Genomic DNA, 22,530 nt, shown 5'->3' on the forward strand with positions numbered 1-22,530 from the left:
AAACTTTCTATAAAGGCACTGCACATCATTAACCTCAATGACTACTCCACAGGATGAACCAGCTGGTAAATTTCTTGGCATATTCGGGCTCCATGAGCTCGGTTGGGAAGTCGTTCAGATTGAATGTAACAGTTTTTCAGCAAAGGCTGTTTTACCACAATAGCATATCATCAAATCCCGACATTTACAGAGGCTGTTTTAGACCAGTGCGATCATGCTCATGGTTAGCATTCCCCGGTGAAGTCACTTTCACTCCCGAGTTTTCTTAGGGTTCTAAAGGGAGACCAATTTTCACGTCTAGCATCACCAAGGACCTACAGTTTTGCAGGAAATTCTGTCTGGACCTGGTTCACACGCAGTCTAGATTAGCCAAGTTTTAAGTTTATAGATAATATTCAAGTTTCCGGTGTCCTGATCAAACAGTGACCCGATTTCTATCCACTTAAATTGCTACCCCTGAATAAGCTCAAAGTAACAAGGCCTCAAATTCAAAGTACAAACTTAATATCAGAACTTCACATTTCAACCTTTAAAGCCATTGCTAAACACATTGAGATCCGGGCAACGGTGGAAGGCTCGTGTATTTCTAAATATTTCATAAAATACAAAAATAGTGTACAGACAAACAGGATATCACTTTTCTTTTCTGTAAATTATACATGTCCTGGTAGTCTACTTTTGAGATGATAAATTGTTGTGACCTGCAGAGGACTGTGCTCCATTACTTACAGAGGCATCGTCGGTTTTTACCCTCCTGTAGAACAGCACATAGGCAGCGCCTGATTTTACGTCTTCTTCATTAATGAGTGATATGTGGCTATCATCAAAGTTGTACCACCTGTTTTCATCTAGAAGCTGCAAATTTTTATATTAAAAATCGGTAAGTATCACATTTGAAAAAATTATACTAATCAAAATGATAATTTTTAAGCTATAACGATATTTCAATTATAAAGTTGGGTAACTCGTGGATACAACATTTCCAAATAGTAGGAGGATGAAAGAAAAGATTAATAATCATGGCACTTGGAGAATAAAACCAGGAGAACAGAACATAGTATATCTACAAGGTCTTGAATCTATGTCCACCAGACACCTTAATAAGAATGAACTGCTTAACAGGTGCCGACACCAAACCATGTCGCAGCAAAGAAATGCTAAATAATAATGTCTAATTGACAGATATATACTATGCTTAAGTTCTCTTCAAAACCTCCAGCAATTGACGGCAACCATGCACCAACAAAAACCAGATAAGACTTGCAAAGAAGTAAAAAAACCTTAAAAGAACAAACTGCACAGGATCTTTGCTCACCTTAATATGTGCAGTGTAGTGCCCGCTTCCCATACTGCCATAGTGATTAGTTAAGGCATAAAGTTCATAAAGCTGACGACGGGAATTGTTCTTGTGAGCTACATAATTTGTCAAGTCAAAGTCATGAATGGGGAAATTGACGAAGGTTTCAAGCTTATGCTTCATTGACCTGCTGTATGAGAACCTCTTTAGATGGATAACAAGCACTTCAGGAAGTCTCCATAGATCCAGCTTCTTGCTTGCTTGCCGTCGTTCCTTGCATCGAGGACAATACCTAACAAAAATACGTCACGAAATCATATGATAAGTCATTTTTTTTTTGAAGTACTATAAAGAGAATCACTGAAGGAGGCACAATGTGCAGTATATGGGAGTCATCTAGGCCCCAGCTATACAGCTCAACACCCCTAACAAACCAACAAAATAACGTCAATAATCTGGAAATCGTCTAGAAGTCCAAAAAATGAGAGTATCCAGCACGGTTCCAACATATGGACAGACAATTCGACAAACCCTGCATCCCGCCTTCTCTCTCTCTCTCTCTCTCACACACACACACACAAACATCATCAAGAATCAAGACCCCTTTATTTTCCAAGAAATTCACTTGAATCTATACCCCCACCCGACTTTTGCCATTCTCTTTTCCAACTAAAAACAACATATATTCTGGGAAAATTAGAACCTCCACCTTTATTAAAAAAAAAAAACCCTTTAAATTAACTAAAAAAATTAGATACTTCATTACAGAAACCTATCTCAAGACCATTAATTTAAAAATTACTTTTTCTGTTATGAATTTTTATTTCATGGATTCAACCACGATTATCATGGACATTTGAAATTTATTATTACTTAACAGGTTATGGTTATGTATATTTATTTTTAACAACTAATCTTAAGAGTCACAACTTGGTGCAATGCTAAAAGCTTTTATTTTTCTGTGCATAGAATACCAAGAATTAGGTCCAATCTACCTCCCAACTTAATAAATTAATGAGGATCACACTGGATGGCCTTTTATTTTTCAATCACTAATTTTATTCACGAAAATTGTAGTTTCATGTTATTTTCAATTTTTTGGAGAACTGATAGGAAGTCCCTCAAAAAATCTTCAATCCTTAAACCCCAGAAAATATACTTTCCCTTTATAATAAGCATATAGAGAGAAAGAAAAGATGGTGAAAAAGAAACTAACCACATGTCTTCAGGTACCAATGGCTCTTCACGCAGAAACGCTTCCAAGCAAGTATACAAGGATAGAGGTTCAGTACGAGCTTTCTTAGTGACAGGTCCATACTTGAACACTTCTGGCAAGTTCTCTAGGTATTGGGTATCATAATTCTCCAAAAGCTTCTTTGACCAATCAATAAATACAAGTATTGACATTGATGATGAGGACAGTTTTACAGCCCTCTCTTCTCCCACTGAGAGGTCAATGCATGCATTATTTTCATCAACCAACTGTAGAGGCAGTTTTGATAAGGTCACCGTTTTAGAACTCCCATCATCCCTGTGTACTGAATCAGCTACATTGGAGTCCGTGCATGCTTCAGTAGAACTAGTGGCATGAGATGGATCTGATGCTGCTAATGATGTGTATGTATCAGAGGTATCAGGATGTCCTAGATTCTTGGTCCTTAGCATGGAAGAGAGCATTGTGTGAACTATCGACTGTATATCACCTCTCTTAATAATATCATCACATGAAATTGGTGAAACAAGAGGTGTTCCATATGGCTTCCACCCCATTGTGCTCTGGGGGTTACCAGCTTCCCTAAAACAGGCACACGTTATTATTACTATGAACAGATAAAATAATAATTAAAAAAAAGGCAGAACCTCAATAAAGAAACCACTCTACACCAAACAGGGGAATTTGTCTATGCTTTGAAGCAAATGTAGCCAACTAGTGCCAACGCCTCCAACATTAACCCTTTTTGACTCTACAAATTGTTTGGTATGGTCTCATTAACATGTGTTAAGATTGAGGGAAATCACCGAACCATCCATGGGAAAAAATTGCCTCAGGGACCCTAACTACAAGTCAACTGCAGTCTTTGAATGCTCAAAAAAATAAAAAATAAATGTAAGGAGTTGGTGTAAGAGTTTAAAACACAACGGTCTTCCTTTTTTATCAAAAAAGTCAGGAGCTGGGGCTGTTGCATTATCCTTACTAAACAGAAAGAGAGCCCATTGTGTATCTGACCCTAATCGTAAACTATTGGGTATGGATTGAAATATACATACTGTTCTTCCCGACGGTGTATAAGTTGAAGAAATTTTGTATTCTTCACAAACTTTGGAATCTTGTAGGCAGCAAGGTGGTCATCATCTTTTATGGAAGACAACGATATCAAGGGATCTTCCAAGAACCGGTGAATCAAGTGACTTCGTATCTGTGAACATATCTAAATAACTTAACCCATTTTAAGAAAGATGTGCATAATTCCATAAGTATGAGAGTAAATGCTATTTACCTCTGCAAGCAAAAGCTTCTCACTGTGTTTCAAGGAACAAGCATTGCTAAGTGCTTGGATCAAGTCCCTGCAACGTCCCTGCTTTGGAACAGTCACGGTGCAAGCAGTAGGAAGAGCACTTCCATCACAAGTAAAAACTGTCACAGTCATAGTACGAGTGGTGGTGGATTGGAGTGGCAAGGAAAGGTACATGAAGGGATCAAATGTAACAGAGATTTTATTACATACAGGACAAATCAGCGTTGACTTGTATTGGCCCTGTCAAATTGATAAACTCGCATACATAAGTTCAGGGGAGCAATTGAAAATAGCATCATTGGTAGTTGTAAGCACAGAGGTGAATAGAAAAAATATAAATCAATATATAAATAAAGAAAATAAACAACATAAATTGGAAGGGATCAATCAATCTGAAGGGAGCACCAAAATCATCGTATCGCAATCTTCAAGATTAGGAGACTCAGATATCTTACTAAACCACGATTTAATTCATATATATTTGATCCTTATATACACACCAAAACAGTATTACAACAAAAGGCTTGGTTAGATAAACATTGAGGAAATTTTAATTAATCCTTCTACTGACAGTTTTCCACATGAACCCTAGCTAAAATGACTTCTACACATCCAAACACACAAAGTGCCGTCAAAACAAGTCACAAAGGTGAATTACTGATGTAGGACAACGGTAGGCTCAAATAGTTGAAATAAAAAGGAGTTCATTGGTTGGAAATTCAAATAAACAGAGTTATGGTTCAAGATGTTAGTAGATAGAAAGGATTGAAAACAATAAAAGTCTATTGAAATCACACCAACAGGGTCTAGGCATCACACTTGGGGAAGGCCTCACACCCTCATATCTTGTGAATCACTCACCAAGAAATACCATAACACTTTTTTATTCATTCATTCACCGAGTCATCAAGTTTACATACTATTTTATAACAACTTATGACCCTTGGATTACCCATAATTGAGGTAATCAATAGGTGACTCTAGCATAATAAAGAAATAAAAACTTGAGTGATGCAATTTGACCATAATTTATGCAATTTACCATAACTACGCAATTTGACCAAACCCCATAAGTATAAAAGACTCCAAGTGGACCCCACTTCATCTAACATGTGCCAAATTAAACCTTGAGCCTTAGAGCCCTCCTTGCCATGCATTCTATATACTTTAAAGGGTTTCTGCCACTGTTCTCTACCAATTACTAAAGAAAATTTTCATATGTTCATTACAGAGTAACTTGTGGAGATAGACAATAGTAGAGATCAATTCATAGTTTCCACTTGTGAAACAATTTTTTTTCCCATAAAGGTCCCAGAAAAGAGGTCCAGATCATTAATCTTTAGCAAATTGTTTTGTGACGACTGACAACTCTAATCCAATTTTATCCTTATCCTGTACATGTGCAACAGCACATTGATCACAAGTTCACAACTACCAAGCCTTAAACCAAACTACCACTTGAGGTCAGATGCAGAAGTCCTTTTGGCCATTCAACACCCGTCTAGAGCTGTATCCTTTGTTAAATCATAGGCCATCATGCTTTTTTTTAAATAAAAAATAATAAAAAAATCATAAGTCGTCATGCCTTTTTGTTTTGTCAGTACCTCAACCCATATCACTTTTCACCTTCATCTATATCCTATAGTACCGTTGACTTGAATAGAACACATACATTAGGGCATATAGGAAGCACCTAAACAATATAAATAATAAATTTAAAGAGCACGACTAACATTATGCAACAGAGAAAAAAAATTAATAAAAACTTTTGGAAGAGATACATCTAGAATTCACATTACTGCCAACAGAAGGGACAGTCTATTTAACACGGTGGATTATAAAAATGATATCTTTTGCTTGAGCTTTAAAACATTGATTAGAAGGGTTACTATTATGTCAAGTTGTGCAAGTGATTGTTCTTATTATCTAATATCAGACTATTTCTTAGATGGACACTGTTCAAGCTCTTAATAACTTGATTCTTTCAATTAGTTTTAGGATTTGTCACGATAAATCTTGTATGTCACATTTTGTAAAGTCTTGGGTGAGAAACACGAAAATGCTGTCTGAGAGCCAGCACATATCCCGTTCTTACAAATTACAACAAAGGGGAAAAGAATCGGGAAATAATCAAAGGAAATGCAGCTCAGCCGTTCCAATTATTACAAACAAATTAATGCATATTTGCATATAAAGGTTGAGCATTAAAGAACATAAACACATTTATACATCCCTCAAAAACATATAAGTATAAAATCAAAGCAAAAATATAAGATAAAAATAAATAAATAAAAGTAATGCTTTATAAATGCACTATGACTGGAATTTTGCTGTAATTATTTGTATGCAAAAAACACTATTATACATGTTACTGTGACCAAAAAAAAAAACACATTATATTTGAGTAATCCAGAATTAGGTTGAAGTATAAAGAATGTTATTCAACAAGACCAGATGTTCAGCATGCGGTACATCAAAAGGCAGTATGTAAAGGAAATTAACCATTTCTCATAGTAGTAATATATTTGAGTAATCCAGCTTATGCAAAGAACCATCTAGTCAGAAAATAACTCAGATTAATCTCATTAGAAAAGCTAGATGTTTGAAGGGCAAGCAAGTTAAAAACTGTATATGCTCTTTCTGATACAATTAAATCATAAATGCAATACTCACTTGGCACACATCCACAATTATGGAATCATTACGAGCAATGTGATTCGCCCAATACTCATCAGCAACTTCTTCATCAGGTCGCCCATCTGCATCTCTACATTTTATATAAGGCTTGTGTTTGACGCGATTCAGATCTTCATGAAGTCCATCTAACAGAAAAGCAAGGAGTTCCTAAAGAGAAAATTAAACACAGCCAGTTAACTGCATTGAATCCATGATCGGCTTAAATTCATGAGAACTTAATGTGATAGACCAAACCTGAGAATCATGCTGATTATACCCACTAAATTGCGGTGCAAAGCGAGCAAGCTTTGCTTTAAATGGCCGAGGAGCAACTGGGGTTCGTCCAGGTGCCCACAATTTTCGCAATAACTCACCAAATGCTAGAGCTAGCTCACCCTGCAAGATAATGAGTTCAACTTAGTAGAAGCATAATACATCAGCCTCTTAAGAGTTAAGAGTGGTTGGAAGAAATTAATACACACACACACAAATTTCAGTAAAACAACATCTATATAAATTAACAAAACCATCCACTAACAGCAAAAAGTTTTTTTAAACAAGAGAGAGGCCACAACTCTCAGAAGGCCCATTGGGCTTCCTGGAAGCATTATCCAATCATGCAACAAAAAAAACCATTTATATTAGAGGAAATAAGCATTTCCTTTTAGATTATATTTAAGTTAATAGTTTCATGGAAATAGAAGCACAAATCAACAATTAGAGGAAACAAAGAGAGTTGGTAAACCCAAGAGGGCCAATATAGGATTCTGGAAAAATATGTTCAGGATGCAATGCCTTTTTGGCCGTTCAACCCTTTGCTGGAAACTCTCCATGTTTACAGTTTAGAAATGTGTGAATCAAGCCTACAACCAAAAACTAAACTAGGCCATGCACAAATGACATCTCAAGCCTCAAAGTAAGAGGTGAACAAGTCATATATCAGGTCGGGATTATGTGTGGCTTTAGAGACTCGTGCATTTACCAACAATTAGATTCTGCCCATTTAAGGAAAACGTTAAAAAAAGAAGAAAACACTTTTACCACAGCCTTTTTTCCCCCTTACCAAACACTGTTTCTTATATCTTAAGCGCCTGAAAGAATAAAGTTCAGTTATATTTAACATCTTAAAGAGGTGCTTGCACTGAAAGCACTAATAAGAACTCTATTTCTTCACAACCCTTCCACTATTTATGAGAATGCGGCAGTTTTAGTCACACCATCTCGTGCCTTTCCTGTACTTCATATAACAGTTTTAGCATACATAGTTGGGAAGGTTGATTTTAGTATGCAATCAGGTGTCTCCCATAATTCTTTTTGGTTCTTTAAATATTTAAGAAAATTACGTCAAAGTTTAGGCTAGTCTCCAATCACTCCCCCTCAGCACTTAGGCCAGACCAGCACGGGGCCAATAGCCTTCATAAAGTATTTACAAACAGTCTGGGTGTCTGGCATTGAATCACGTGTATTATGAAATTGTATATAGACAAGGGCCAAATGGGGCAGTAGGAGCGACCTCAGCTCCTATTTGACAAAAAAACATTCATGAAATCAACAAAAAGTCAACCTTTATCCTCATTTTACCACATATAAACCTAAATTGCCTACAAAATCAACAAAAGAGTAACGAATCTGCAAAATTTTAAGATATTAAAAATTGAAATGAAATTAACATCAAATGCTTCAACTTATAGATACCTCCCCGTCTTTAATGTGTCTTCCTTTCCCACCAAAGACTCCACATGAGGCAAAGAGGTCAACTACTAGTTAACCAAATAAGTTGCTCAACTCAGCCTGCCAAACATTGTTCTCCCTTCTCCTAACACAACCCTCAAGCCACTAACTAAGTAAACAACTCCTCAACCGACCTACGAATGAGTAAATAACCCAGAACACACCAAAAACGATAAAAACATGCATGACATGTCCCTAGCCACCAGAAAGTTAAGAAGGAGATGAACGGTGCTTTCCTCTGCCATCTTGAAAATGTGAGGTAAGTTGGGAAGCATCTTCATCTCCTCATCCATGGTCAAATTCACCCCAAACACCGCAATCCAATTAAAGAAAAACATCATTGATGGCATTTTGACCTCACAGTGAATTAGGTATGCTATGAGTCAAGTCTTATGACTCTTTTTTTCTAACACTACTTGTGACTAAGGATGACAAAAAAGCATAATAAGTAAAATCTCACTAAAAGCTTTTGCATGCTAGCCAGAAAGCAATTACAGCATTGCACTTTTATACACTGTTGAGAGCAAAACACAAAGAAACATCTTTCTTTTTTTCCTTGGCGACCTTCCATTTTGGGAGGTAGAGGAGATACATAGTATGGGATAGAAAATGAAGGAAAACATTCAAGGAGAACATAAAAGTTACTTGTCTTAAAACGAATAGGTTAAGTGTGTCAGAGACTACATACCAAAAAAAAATATCATTAGAAAACATTACAATGACAAGCACAGCTTGAAAAAACATGGTAGATGCAGTAGATACAAAGAGAAAATATATTATGTCATGGGAGTTGATATGCTCTAGAATGTTACATGCAACTAGAATAATGGGAAAGAAAAGATGAAAGACTTTGTGATGTAATTAAGATTTAAGACTTTGTTGAATTGAGCTGAGTTTTCAAACGGCTTATGCATGATGCAAGTCAACCGGTACCTAAGAGGGTTTGAGATGTCTTCATAAATTAGTCTGTTGCAGTCCTCCAGGTTGCTTTCCATTATTGATGAACATAATCATTCGAGACGTAAATAAACAAACAACCTAGCACCAGACATGATCCCTAGCAAGAATTTTTATATTCCTAAAGAATGAAGTGTGAATGAAGAAACCTGATGGTTATTCGTGCCATCTTGTTGTTTCACAGAATATTCGTTATTGAAATGGTAAAAGGTATGAGTTAGCTTTAACAAATGGATCAGCGAACTCATAACCTCGTAAGACATAACCAGCCAGCTAATTATAGTCTAATCACAGTAACACGACTCATACCAACAAACATTCTAGATACAATAGACCTAAATGAATTATAGATATCACATCAAATTTGGGAGGGTTCTCATATTTTTCACACATAAGCTAGACATCGTCATATAAATAAACAAAAATCATAGAATTTGCAACAAAGACACCTTGAAGACAACAATGCTCAACTTCAAAACTGAACCACATATTAAACATAATGTCCTCTTACTAATTAGATACCAGCTTTCATCATGGATTCGGAAGTGTTCTAAGATAAAGCTTCTGTAAAACAAAAATAATCAGTTAACTTTTACTATCAAATCTGAAACTTACAACCATGCCCAGAGGGTTCTGCCAATTTATTTCTTGATGGTAATCTTCTCGAAAATATCTAGCAAACTCTGGCGTATGAACAAGGCACTGTATTGCACTATTCATAAAGCAAGTGTTTCCAAGATTCAGCAATCCAGTCAGACCACCAGAAGACCCCCTTGTATTAATGCCACTGATCCCATGTGTGTTATCCGATTCTCTAGCTGCAGAATTTAGGTTCTGAAGTTGTGACGACTCTGAATTGCAGTTTCTAGACAAACCCTTGCTTGCAGAGAAACCTCCTGCGATTGAAAAGCTTGATTTAGAAGGCTCTACAAGGACCGAGGTTGATTCCTTTTCTGCAGATCCATTCTCCTGAACAGAACTCAAGCAACCACCAGTGTTGACATTGTCAACCTCAACCAGAATCTGTTCAAGTAATTGCATATCAAGAGAAAAGTGGAATGTTAAGACATTGAGGAGCCTCAGGTAACAAATAATACAAAAAAGCATCATTATTAGGATAGAGCAATCATTTGTATGGACATAAATAGAACTTCCAAGCTTCAAGACCAATAATAGTAGTCAAATAAAACAATTTCACAAAACCTTGACATAGGGATGGGGATTAGAGAATATCCACCAGCATGTATGCTTTTAAGAAACATCTATATTCATTTTCATATATAAAAACCAAATGGAGATATGTTTAAAGGTCAAGTTGGAAATGACAATCAAATTATTTAATAAAAAAAAAAAAAAATTTAATTAAACGTATACTGACCTTCAGGCATATATGCATCAAACAATGAAGATAATAATAACTCTTTATGGTGAGTGCCACATTAACAAAATTATAATTATACACAAACTCTAAAACACTCTTAAGGGGAGACCAAAAAGAAAAAAGAAGAAGAAGAAGAAGAAAGCAAGTCAAAGAACAACCAACTGCACGTGCCAGAAAGTTTTAAATAAGCTCATAATTGACAGGAAGAGGCCTACATAGCATAGAAGAAAGTATTAACGAGTGATGGTGCATACAAAATGAAACCTTCAACCTTATACGGTATATTCTCCAGCCATACATAACCCTCTTAACATTTCAAAGATTTCAGAAATGCAAGTACATAAGACCGGTGAATAGAGTAATATACCACGTCAAATATATTAATGTTACCAACAAGGTCTTAACAATGAAAAAACTTTATTCAGAGTCTTACAGTTAGAAGTCAAAATATTGACTCAGCTAGAAGTAAAGAGCTGATGAGAGTTTACATAAATTTTTTGCTCTGGTAACCATCCACTAAGGTTTTAACTTTTGAGTAGTGGGAACAGCAGTGGTGTAACGGACCTAACATACCAAATGCAGCTACTGGAGTCGTGAACTTTTTTGTCCTCATCTGACTCCAGGTAAAATTACCATGATGCAAGTTTTAATCCCAAAATCCCATATTTAGTTATTTTGTATTGGTAACTATTATCTACTAATGTGTTCTAAATATATAATAAGTTAGTATTAGCAGTCTAGTAGTTTAGATAGTTTACATTTTATAGCTTTATATAATAATTAGTGCTTATTAATTATTGTTAAGTAGCTTGTAATTTAGTTTTACCATGTAGTACCATTTAGGTTTTACTGTGACGCTTCAAACGTCATCCAAATTCTAGAAAATCTAGAATTCTACTATATGACATTACAAATCATCCTCAATTTCTGGCATAGGAGATCCTTGTGCAACTTCGACAATCTACTACTAACCAATGATTAGGAACTTTGCAGATCAACAAGAAGTTGATAGGAAGACATGAAAGAGAACTATTAACCAAATTGAGCCTCCTCCTTTCAGTAAACAAAACCTTTTCTAAGCACTAATGACTCTGTTCAATCTCCCTGGCTATTAATCATGGTGCAGAGTTGGGATCCTTCCTTCCATCGTTATAGGGGTGGCATATTATTTTGGGATATAGTCATTATGATGACTGGAAAAAGGCTTAGCAATTGGAAGAGGTCTCTTTTAATTCAAAGAGGGAAGCTTTATTTAGTTTAAAGCACTCTTTCAAGTCTTCCTAATTGTGAACAGAAAACTAGGCCTTTTTCCCAACTACTTTGGATCGTCTGCATGAATCCCATTTTGCTCTATTTACGTCTATAACCTTAGTCAAACCACATGTTATCAATCCAAATTCCAGGTGCCGGAAGGATAATTGTTTGCCCATATTTCAAAGCATCCAAAAGCTGATCTAACGCATCGCTTGAGGAGAATAACATTCTCCTTATTCATCAAAAAATATTTCTCGTAGATTCCTAGTATTCATGTTTATATTGGTCATTGTCAAATGTCAAACTACCTAATGGAACCCTCAACTTTTTTTGGGACTTGAGATAGGCTGTGTGAGATAAAGCACTAAACATAATACATGAGATTCCTCCTTGTCACAGTCTTAAAAATTCCTACGCCGAGTCCTGCATTTTGAAAAAGTTGCGAAGGACTTCCCAATTATATAATGATTTTCAAATCATCTAGCAAATGCAAGTAATTTGCATGCCCAAGATAGAAAGAAAAAAGGTGGTGACTTTAAAGTTCAAACTATGGTTACAAGTGGAGTTGGCTGCCAATCCAAGGGAACAAGTTTCAAAGTGGGTGAAGGAGGGTAAATTTTAGAAGGATGTTTCGCATGGGAATTGGCCTCACATAGAGTTTCTAAAGTTATTTCTATGACAGTAAATAAGGGGCATGAGTGGAGAGGATTATGCAAAGCGAGAAGAGAGGATGCATCGGATTCTACTTTTCTTAGAAACTATTATGGGCATCTGAGGCCACTGATCCAGTTTATGTCCCACCTACATGGGGAGCGGAAGGCTAAGATGGACTTAACCTTTGGTTTTATTTTACACAAGCTCACAAAGTGGTTGCCATCAAGCTCAAAACCGAAACCTAAAGTTAATCTTAGCATTTACAATTGCACCAGAATATGAGCCTTCTAAAAACCAACATCTCACTCCTCTAATTTAGCACAGTGTAATCTCCAAACAAATGGTTCTCCAATCTCCCGTCAACACATAGCGCTCCTCAAACAAATGGGCAAGTAAGACTCTTAAGAGCTTATGTATACTGATGTTGCCTTCCTTTTCTCTGGCTAAGTATTCTACTTGTCAGAAAAAGTTTCATCAATATATAAAGTAACAAGAATTATATATAGAATTAGTCCACTTAAGAAGTCAAACTCCAGATGCCAGATTGGCGGCAGAATAGGGAATTGAAGTGGCTAATAAGGCTGGACAACAGAAATGATCACCAAGTGCATCATGTGCAATGTGCGGTTCCCAATGTGCATTTGTGTGGTTTATACCAAAGCACGAGAAGTGCAAAGACAAATTTTTGTTATGTAGACGCTACATACAAAAATTAAACTAGAAATAGTATTATGATATTGTATAACCATCATATATTCCAACAAACTTTAGCAATTTAAATTAGTTAGAAAGACACCAGAAACTCACAACAAAACAGATCTGTGGTTCACAAAAATTTGTTGCATCTCACAAACCAGCCCAGACCAGAAAAAAAAAAATGCTGAAGAAAACAAGATTTTCCCCAGAAAATGGGTGCATGCTTCATTAAGAATAGTTCCCTGATTACTGATGGAGAGACATATTTAATGCACAAAAAGGATTTGGATATCACATAATACAGAACTATTAGAAGCAGGCCTGCATATGCATATAGTAGAATCATGTGCACCCATGGTGTTGTCAACAGAAAACACCTCAAACATAAACCCGATTTTCAGATGCTAAATTGGTTTCCTTATAGCAGATATAGTAGTCCTAAAAATATTAAAAGTGTTGCAACATAAAGAGACCCACATCCTGATCCATCTGTATGTTGGCATCATCAAGCGTTTTATCCATCTCATACAGCGAAGCATGTTTTCGATGACTAAAGTAGTCCCAAATGCATACCTGTGCCCGAAGGAAAAAATTAATACTGAAGAACTAAAGAAAAAGATGATTTAGAAGTGGGAAAAAAGAAAAGCAGAATAAAATAAAATAAAAGGTGCAGTTTAGGTAGTAATAAAAAAAGTCACTTTACTTGCTCTGAATTAAGATCAAAAATCTCACAAGCTCTTCTGTGAAGCTCTCCGATAGTTTCCTGCCCAAGATGATTAAATTTTTCATTAACTCTTATTATGAACATAATTGTGTCATACTATTGGGTCAAATGGGAGAAGGGAGTGACCGGGATGTAATAATAAAAACAAAGAAGTCCATCACAACACGGAAAAGGAAGAAGTCCATCACAACATGGCCTGATATCATACCTTTTTGCTTATTCTTATAGCAGAATGGTCACCTTTTGGCATCAGATGTAGTTGAAGACGCAGAGGATACACTTCCACGGCCAGTTCTGTTTGAGAGAGACCAGAATTGATTACTTTTCGAGCCAATGTAGGACCCCCTCCATACCTAAACCCAACAAACACTAACATTGATTCCTCAATACTTCCTTTAGACATCCTTTAAAGTAGTATGATACCATCTAAGAATGATTAAATTTTACCAGTATCATCCCAACCTTTAACATGTATAAAAAATAGTTTTTGAGAAAAATAGGAAGCCACCAATATATAGCTGCTTGATATGATCTGCCAATGATTTAAGTTGATATAAATACATTACGTCTTTTAGTAATATGAAACAATCACTAAAGAAGGGAGAAAAATACAAAAAAGGAAAAACCAAGGATCCTTTTGAGAGAGGGAGAGAAAGAGAGGGAAAAAAAAAAAAAAAAAACAAACAAACAAACAAAAGCAACAACTGGAAACAAACACCCAAAAACCTCAAATAAAGAAGAAATGTATAAAACAATCACAAATAAGACATCCCGATAACCCAATTCTAGAAAGCAAACAGGAGGCTCAGAGGATAAGAGCGTCCCCCAACTCGTCCCAAGAGGAATGCTCCTTTCTTGGCTAAAAAGTGGACTGTTGGTGGCTCTAGGGTTCACCTAATTTCTGCCGCTGAAGCAGTGAAAATATAATATGTCATAAAGTGAATATACTGCCAAGAGCATATAATCCAATATCTCATGCAACCAACAGAAATATCAGCACCACCATTGGTCAAATACTGTCATAGACCCAGAGCAGAGGCTTCTTTGAGACCTTCCAGGAGAATTATGCCAGACCCCACCTGTCTACAGAAAAGAATAGTCCTTCCAAATGCATCTCCAGAAGTACAATCACTACCAGTTGGTCTGGGTTCCAAAGGAAACGCCTATCAAGCTAAATTTGGTTTTCCCCATTGTTGGAGGCCTCTAAAGGAAAAAACGAACAATATTTTGCTGATGATAAGACGTCACATGACAGTCCTCCAGTCACGTATGATAAAAGAATTAAGCAAGGCTTCTGCAGGGCTATTCCCTCAATCCAAAAGAATAAAGGAAGGTGATCGGAACACAAAATTCTTCCACCGGTTAGCTAACGCTCATAGGAGGAGTAATCATATAGGAAGAATTCGGGTGGATGGTGAGGAGTTGTGGAGAGAGGAAGAAGGTGCGTAACGGTATTGCTTCCTTTTATCAGAAGCTTTACACAGAGCCTTTAGTTTGGAGGCCCAAACTTGATGGTCTCCATTTTGAGGCTATTTCTGAGCTTGATAGAGATAGGATTGGGAATCCTTTCACTGAAGAAGAAGTTCTTAAAGCTCTCTCAAGCTGTAATGGGGACAAAGCTCCGGGACCTGATGGCTTCACTATGCGATTTCTGATGGAAAGTTGGGCGGTTGTAAGAAATGAGATAATGGGTACTTTTCAGGAGTTTCTTTTGGCGTCTTTGAGAAATCGCTTAATGCTTCATTCATTGCCCTTATTCCAAAAACGGGAGGTGCTTCAGATAGAAAGGATTTTCGTCCTATTAGTTTGGTGGGCTGCATTTACAAACTCATTGCTAAGGTGCTCGCTTTAAGGATGAAGGAAGTTATGGATGGAATTATTTCGGATTCCCAGAATGCTTTCGTTGGCGGACGATAAATTCTTGATTCAGTTCTTATTGCTGGCGAATGTGTGGATTCCAGATTGCGGAGTGATATTCCTAGAGTTCTATGCAAGCTTCCCATTGAGAAAGTATATGATCATGTGAATTGGAATTTCCTACTCTATTTGTTACAAAGAATGGGGTTTGGAAGTAAATGGAGGAAATGGATTGAGACCTGTCTTTCGTCTGTCAAGTTTTCAGTTCTTGTGAATGGCTCTCCCACCGGTTTCTTTGGTTGCTCTAGAGGTATAAGACAAGGTGATCCTTTGTCGTCTTTCCTTTTTCTTGTTGTTATGGAGGGGTTAAGTAGACTGATGCATAGGGCAGAGGGCCTTGGTTTTATTAAGAGCTTCAGGGTGGGTAGAGATTTAGACCATCAGATGGAGATTTCCCATTTACTCTTTGCAGATGACACCCTGGTTTTCTGTGATGCTAATGTGTCTCAACTTCGATACTTGAGGTGTGTTCTGACTTGTTTTTAGGCAGTTTCTGGGCTAAAGGTCAATGTGGCAAAGAGTGTGCTTGTCCCAGTACGGAATGTTCCGGATATTTCCTCTTTAGCTGCAGTCCTTGGATGCAGGGTGAGCTCATTCCGTATTCCTTATTTGGGTTTGCCCCTAGGGGTCTCTTCAAGTTTAGTGGGGTGTTGGGATTCCGTGATTGATAGGTATGCGAAGAGATTAGCAGGTTGGAAGAAGCAATACTTGTCAAAAGGGGGTAAAGTTACTCTTATCAAGAGCACCTTGTCGAGCCTCCCCACTTATTTTCTTTCTATGTTCCAAATCCCTTGTTCCATTGCAGACAGGATTGAAAAAATTCAAAGGGATTTCCTTTGGGGTGGTGAGGGCTATGAGTTCAAGTACCACCTTGTCAGATGGAAGAAAGTTTGTAAGCCTGTGAAATTGGGTGGACATGGAATAAGACGATTAGTTCCTTTCAATCAAGCTCTCCTGGGTAAGTGATTATGGAGATATGGGAGGGAAAGACATCGACCATGGCGCAGGTTAGTCTTTTGTCGATTTGGCAAAGAGGCTGGAGGTTGGTTTACGTGTCCGGTTACCCTAGTGGGAGGAGTAGGGATGTGGAAGGCTATTCGGAAGGGATGGGATGTTTTTTCGGCTCATATCAGATTCAAACTCCGTGATGGACGTTGCATTCAGTTTTGGGAAGATCTCTGGTGTGGGGATCAGCCACTTTCTCGTACATTTCCAAGATTATTCAGTATTGCTGTTGATAAACACGCCTACATAGTCGACTGCTACCGGCTTGATAGCAGCGGGATTATATGGGATGTGCATTTTCGGCACTCTTTTCAGGATTGAGAGATGGACGAGGTATGTGTTTTTTTGGATCTTCTGTATCGACAGGAGGGCGTTGGCAGAGGTAATGATGTTTTAATTTGGGTTCCCTCTTCTCATGGTCGTTTCAAAGTTAGATCTTTGTTCTTATGTTTGTCAAACTTTATTAATCGAGACTTCCCGTGGAAAACTATTTGGCGGTCTATGGCTCCAACTAGGGTGGCTTTCTTTGTTTGGACTGCTGTGTGGGGATAGATTATGACAGTTGATAATTTGAGAAAAAGGGGCAATTGTATAGTTAATCGCTGTTGTCTATGCAAGGATGATGAGGAGTCCATTAATCACCTCCTTTTGCATTGCCCTATGGCGATTGATTATTGGAATCTTATTGTTGGGTTGTTTGGCATGTGTTGGGTTATGCCACGATCTACTAAGGAATTGATTCAGGTTTGGAGAGGTTGTCGAGTGAGAAGAGACGTTCGCGATTTCTGGAGAATTGTACCACATTGTGTATGGTGGTGCATTTGGAAGGAGAGAAATAGCAGAATGTTCGAAGGAAAAGAGTTGCTTACGGAAATGGTCAAACTTTACATTCTTCATTCTCTCTTCAATTATGTGAAGAGAAGCTTTTGTTCTTCTTCATATAATTTAATTACTTTTTTGGATTCTTTGGGGCCTTAATCCCAGTTCCACTTTTGTAATTGGGACGCGTTCCCCTCTTAAATGCCTTTTTTTTAATGTTATTTTTACTTATCAAAAAAAAAAATTCCAATGTTTAGATATGTTTTCAGGACAAGATTCATTTCAATATGTTTCTCTCTTACCTTCAGTTACTCCATTTGAAAGAAAACAGACACACAGTTTGAACTCAACGTCACAGAAGAGAAATTCTTCCCTTGCCTCAATAAGTGGATAAAATCAGTACAGAAGAAATGTGATTCTCAGAGAAGACATATTTTAAGGAGATGCTTCTATCCATAACCAGTCATGGCCATTATAGAGGATGAATGATCAAATTTTCCAGCACACTTGGATATTTAAATGATGGATTATCGTAATTAATATTCCAGAGCTTTGCCTTACTAGAGACATATTCCTAGTACAACATTTTTACAATGAGTTTCTCAGCATTCTTGTATGACCTTTGTTATTTGGAGTGTTGTTTTCATGGATACATTTTCTTTTTCTTGAATAAAGAGTTTATTTCTTTTCAAAAAAAAATAGAGGAAAAAAAAGAAGAAGAAACCTAGTGATATTCCTTTTTTTTTTTTTTTTTTTTTTGATAAGTATAGTGATATTCCTCACTCATATCTAGTAATGTTCCCTACTAACAAAGGCAATGACTCCTCATATGGCATCCAGCATTAAAACCTACCAATAAATAAATTTATAAAACATCTACCTCTGTGCAGTATAAATCAAAGAACATGGAAACTACAAAAGAAAGAAAAACATGAAGCAATGGAAATGAAAAAACATCCTCAAAATGATAAAATAGTAAATTTCCTGTGTAACTCACCATGCATATAATTGGTTCCAAACTTCTTGAGGAAGCAATATATAATCAGTGCCTTCTACTAGAGTATCATGAAGCTCAAGACCTAAAGTGGAGTCCTCTGAAGCTGCTTCATTTATTAAATCAGAATTATCAATAACAGAGGGCCTCTTTAAACTGCTTGAACCAACTGAATCGTGATGCTCGGAAGAAGATCCATCATTTGTTATAGTTGTTTGGATTTGGGTCACATACTCAATCCAATCTTGCCACCATCTGTAATTAGCCAGTGGGAAGAAACAAACAAGACTCTTTAGTACTTACTCCCAACAGTAAAATTTAGATCTATAAAGAAGCAGTCCAACAATAAGGTCCTACTTTGTTTCACTGAAAAATTGGGTAAAATGTGGGATTATGGTTCCAGTTAATTGTATTGATTAAAACTCCGAAATCTAGAAAATAAAATCAAAGTAGAGCTAAAAGCCCTCCCTCCCTCACTGTTATTCTATAAACATGCAATCGAAGTAATGAAAATTTGACAGATTCTATCTATATTTTGACTTCATTCAAACAAACAAGAAAGGTGAAAAGTATTTTCTGAATAAGCTATCAGAATACACCAGACAACTAGAAAATTAGAATAAATAATAATCAACTCAACTTGACTAAACTCAACTAGACTAAAATGTCCAATTATTAAAATATTTTTGGGGAGACCATTGTAGAGAATTTCATTTTACAGTGAAACAAACAATTAATTAAAATTCAAGCAGGCAGTGTAGGAAGAAAATAGTTTGAGACAGAAATCAAGGACATTTTATCTTTACCGAAACAGGCACGAGCACAAAATCTTTTCACCAATTCACATTCACTGGAATGATGATAAGCTTTAAGAGAATGAAGAGCCAATTAATAAATACTGAAGGTCTAGCAGCCTCAAAGGGTGGTGGTTCTATTAACCATATGTGTCATTGCTCTACGTCGAGTACTACCACTGAAAAAGGTAAATTCTTTCGGGGTAGAAGCATTAATAGATTAGAGTACAAGGAAAATTATGTTCTCGGCCCACATGCCACATGGTTGTATGATGGCATTCTTTACGAAGATTTACAAAAGTAGTTTGGACGAACTAGATAAAAATTTCGAAAGAACTTTTTGATGCAAACAAAAGTAAGTACAACAATGCACGTGGTATCTTGCTAACTCTGAAGGAATAAAGAGCTCTCATCATCTCAAACTTCCACTGTATTAATGTACTGTATAGCCCGTATTGTCTAAAACCTAAATGGTGCTCAAAGAGAGAGAGAGATAGATTACCTCAAGCTCACAAATGGACTTTGCTTGGTACAAAGGCGGAGCCAACTAAGGCTTAGAGGGGTCACGTGCACCCCTGAACTGTCTCCTTATATTAAAATTTCTCCATCCTAAAAATCTCTCATTCTTCTTTTATTTTCTCTTTTACTCTTCTTCTTCTAATTTATTTGATTTCCTTCAAAATATTTTGCATTCTTTTTCTTCAAAAAAACCCTTATGTTTTTCCCTTCAAAGTTATCTCATTTTTCTTTTATTTTTAATTTCTTCCTCCTTGTTCTTCTTGCACTAACATTTTTTTCGTTTTCTTCTTCTTGCACTAACATTTTTTTCTCTCTTCTTTAATCTCCACATTTTATGTTTTGGAATTTTTGTTTACTTCAATTTTTTGTAAATAACGACATGCTATTTTGAAATTACTATATCATTACTACGCTTCTATTTTTTAACTTGCTATCTTGCAATACTGTTAGTCCACATGCTAGTGGAAATTTTTTATTTATTTTTTACCGTGTTTAATATGCCCCACAACATAATTTCCTGGCTCTGTCCCTGGTTTGGTATATCTCTTCTTGAAGGCAGCTACTTGCAGACTTGTGAAGTATAAAGTGGAAAACCGTATTGCAATGATAGTCGTACTTCCAAGTGTGCTTACAAGATAGAATTGATAATAGTAACATGGCGACAGAGAGAAAGTGTTGTATTTCAACCCCAAATATTTATTTAATGGGGAATCTCCAAGGATCAATCAGAGTTTGAGAGGCGTTGAATTGATGATTCTGCATTTCTCATTCCTTTCAATGTAGGGAAACCCACTATGATTGTAGATAGATATATATATAAATATGTCCCATCTCATTTTAATATACAACAAGCAGCTATTTTTTGTGGGGCACTTCATGAATAGATTAGTTGTTTCACATGTATCACTCCCAGCCTCAAGAAAAACGAAAATATATGTAAGAGTTTGATTGTTCTCTCCTTCCTTAAATTAGAACATTGCAACCGCAAAAGCTCATCAACTAGGAAAGAGATGAGCCACCAAAGTTCAACAAAGGGAACATTACTCTTACCCAAGTGTCCTTCATCCTTTCTTTTTTTTCTTTTACTTCTACTTTTTCTATTTCTTTGAGTAATCTAAGAAATGGTAAAAGCAAAGATTGACTAGAATGAAAATGCGAGTTCGAATACAAGAGCAGGCAACCACTATGTGCAAAATAATGGCAACAATTAGGTCTGCTCACATTCTCACCCTCCCGACACTCCACATAAACAGGTACAGCACTAGGTATCATCCAGTTTGCTATTAACCATCTTTCACTAAAAGATACTCAGTCGTGGAAGCTAATAATTTCAGTGTTTGCAACTGCGCTCTCTAAGTTTAAGGGAGTTGAAGGTTTTTTAGGAAAGCTCTCTGAGTTTAAGGGAGTTGAAGATTTTTTGGGAAAACAACAGCTAATCGTAATTTATTAGCCGAAAAAAATCAGGAATCCTATTTCGTCACGGGCACACACACAACCAAAGAGGGGAACAAGAAGGCAGAGGAATGTTTTTGTTTTTTTCAGCAATGATAAAAATGATGTGATATCCTTGCAGAGAAGGGAAAAACAAAAAAAATAAAAAATCATCAGATTCTCATCAAAGTAAATATTCTTGTCTACTCTCTGAAGCAGAATACATTAATAAAAAGTTTTAAGGAAAAAAAAACTCCTAAATTCTAACAATTATAGACTGCCACTCTCATGAAGTTGTGTTAATTGGAAATCAAATCAAGAATCACAGCAAAATGAAAAAGGAAAAGCCCTAAAACAGTAGTGAGAAGCAAGTGTCTCCAATCGTAACTACATGAGAGGCCATTATCAAGCTCTACCTATCCACATTGCTTATAAAATGAAGTAAGCAAACAAAATAAAGAGCAAATATGCTCAAATTTTCTATTGTACAGATCAAATCTATGCCATCAGCTAAATCCACTAGAACCCTAGACTTTACAAACAAAAATTGGCATCGAATCACAACAAGAGAGTTTCGCCAAAATAAATAAACAAAGAGAAAAATAAAAATTCTACAAAATGAGAACGATACAAAAATCCAAAACAATGTCTCTAATCATCAGATTCATAGCTTCGTATATATACATGTATAGCTATAGATATATGTATGTATATATAAACACGAGCGTATATAAGTACCTTTGAGTGATTAAATAAAAGGTATCTCCTTCTTTGGTTTGAGATTCGGCAGCCGTAGCAATGTCTCTAATCGTGAGCTTCTCTTCCTCCGGCGTCAGGTCCGACGACGTACACACTGACATCTCGGTCGTCTCTATCTTCCTCTTTATCTCTCTATATGTGTGTATATATATATAAACACTTTCTCTTTCTAAAAAGAGGAGAGAGAAAGAGTTTCTTCTACATGTGTAGTAACATAGCTTTCAGTGGTGAACGGGGTCTCCTCCTAGGTTTGTGTATTTTCCGGTCTATATAGATACAGACTTCACAGTTTAATATCCAGTGAGGGGGGTTTTACTTTGGAGCTAAACCTGCCACGTCATCATAAAGAGTAATGAACGATCTATGATGTGAAAACAAACTTTTTTGGGTTTTTTCTTCTTTTTTT

At 36.4% G+C, this 22,530-nt stretch overlaps 1 protein-coding gene across 2 annotated transcripts; it reads right to left on the reverse strand.

The window, feature by feature from the left end:
- Positions 1 to 461: 461 nt before the first annotated feature.
- Positions 462 to 22,411, reverse strand: LOC132306545 (ubiquitin carboxyl-terminal hydrolase 5). 2 transcript variants are annotated; one of them, XM_059803963.1, is made up of 13 exons: positions 22,104 to 22,411; positions 18,625 to 18,876; positions 14,095 to 14,239; positions 13,866 to 13,925; positions 13,640 to 13,735; positions 9,793 to 10,200; positions 6,745 to 6,885; positions 6,487 to 6,657; positions 3,796 to 4,053; positions 3,566 to 3,714; positions 2,514 to 3,092; positions 1,316 to 1,589; positions 462 to 855 (listed from the first exon to the last, which is right to left on the reverse strand). In XM_059803963.1, exons 1-13 carry the CDS (start codon positions 22,223 to 22,225, stop codon positions 673 to 675), a joined length of 2,838 nt encoding a protein of 945 aa, XP_059659946.1. In that variant the 5' UTR covers positions 22,226 to 22,411; the 3' UTR covers positions 462 to 672. The 2 variants fall into 2 exon arrangements, with proteins under 2 accessions (XP_059659946.1, XP_059659947.1); XM_059803964.1 differs by lacking the exon at positions 22,104 to 22,411 and having other exon boundaries at positions 14,095 to 14,180; positions 18,625 to 18,765.
- Between the last annotated feature and the right edge of the window lie 119 nt (positions 22,412 to 22,530).

The sequence above is a fragment of the Cornus florida genome, unplaced genomic scaffold (assembly GCF_030987335.1).
Source record: "Cornus florida cultivar Cherokee Brave unplaced genomic scaffold, ASM3098733v1 CherokeeBrave_3.0.0_Hap2_Chr05, whole genome shotgun sequence".
Taxonomy (NCBI): domain Eukaryota; kingdom Viridiplantae; phylum Streptophyta; class Magnoliopsida; order Cornales; family Cornaceae; genus Cornus; species Cornus florida.

What these genes read in the sequence shown, in the direction of transcription:
- LOC132306545 (XM_059803963.1), bottom strand. Translation starts at nt 22,225, where the DNA reads ATGTCAGTGTGTACGTCGTCGGACCTGACGCCGGAGGAAGAGAAGCTC. An exon ending in AGAACCCTCTGGGCATGGTT is followed by an intron (nt 6,886 to 9,792) that starts GTAAGTTTCAGA and finishes ATTATCTTGCAG; the next exon opens with GGTGAGCTAGCTCTAGCATT. An exon ending in ATAATCAGCATGATTCTCAG is followed by an intron (nt 6,658 to 6,744) that starts GTTTGGTCTATC and finishes TTTTCTCTTTAG; the next exon opens with GAACTCCTTGCTTTTCTGTT.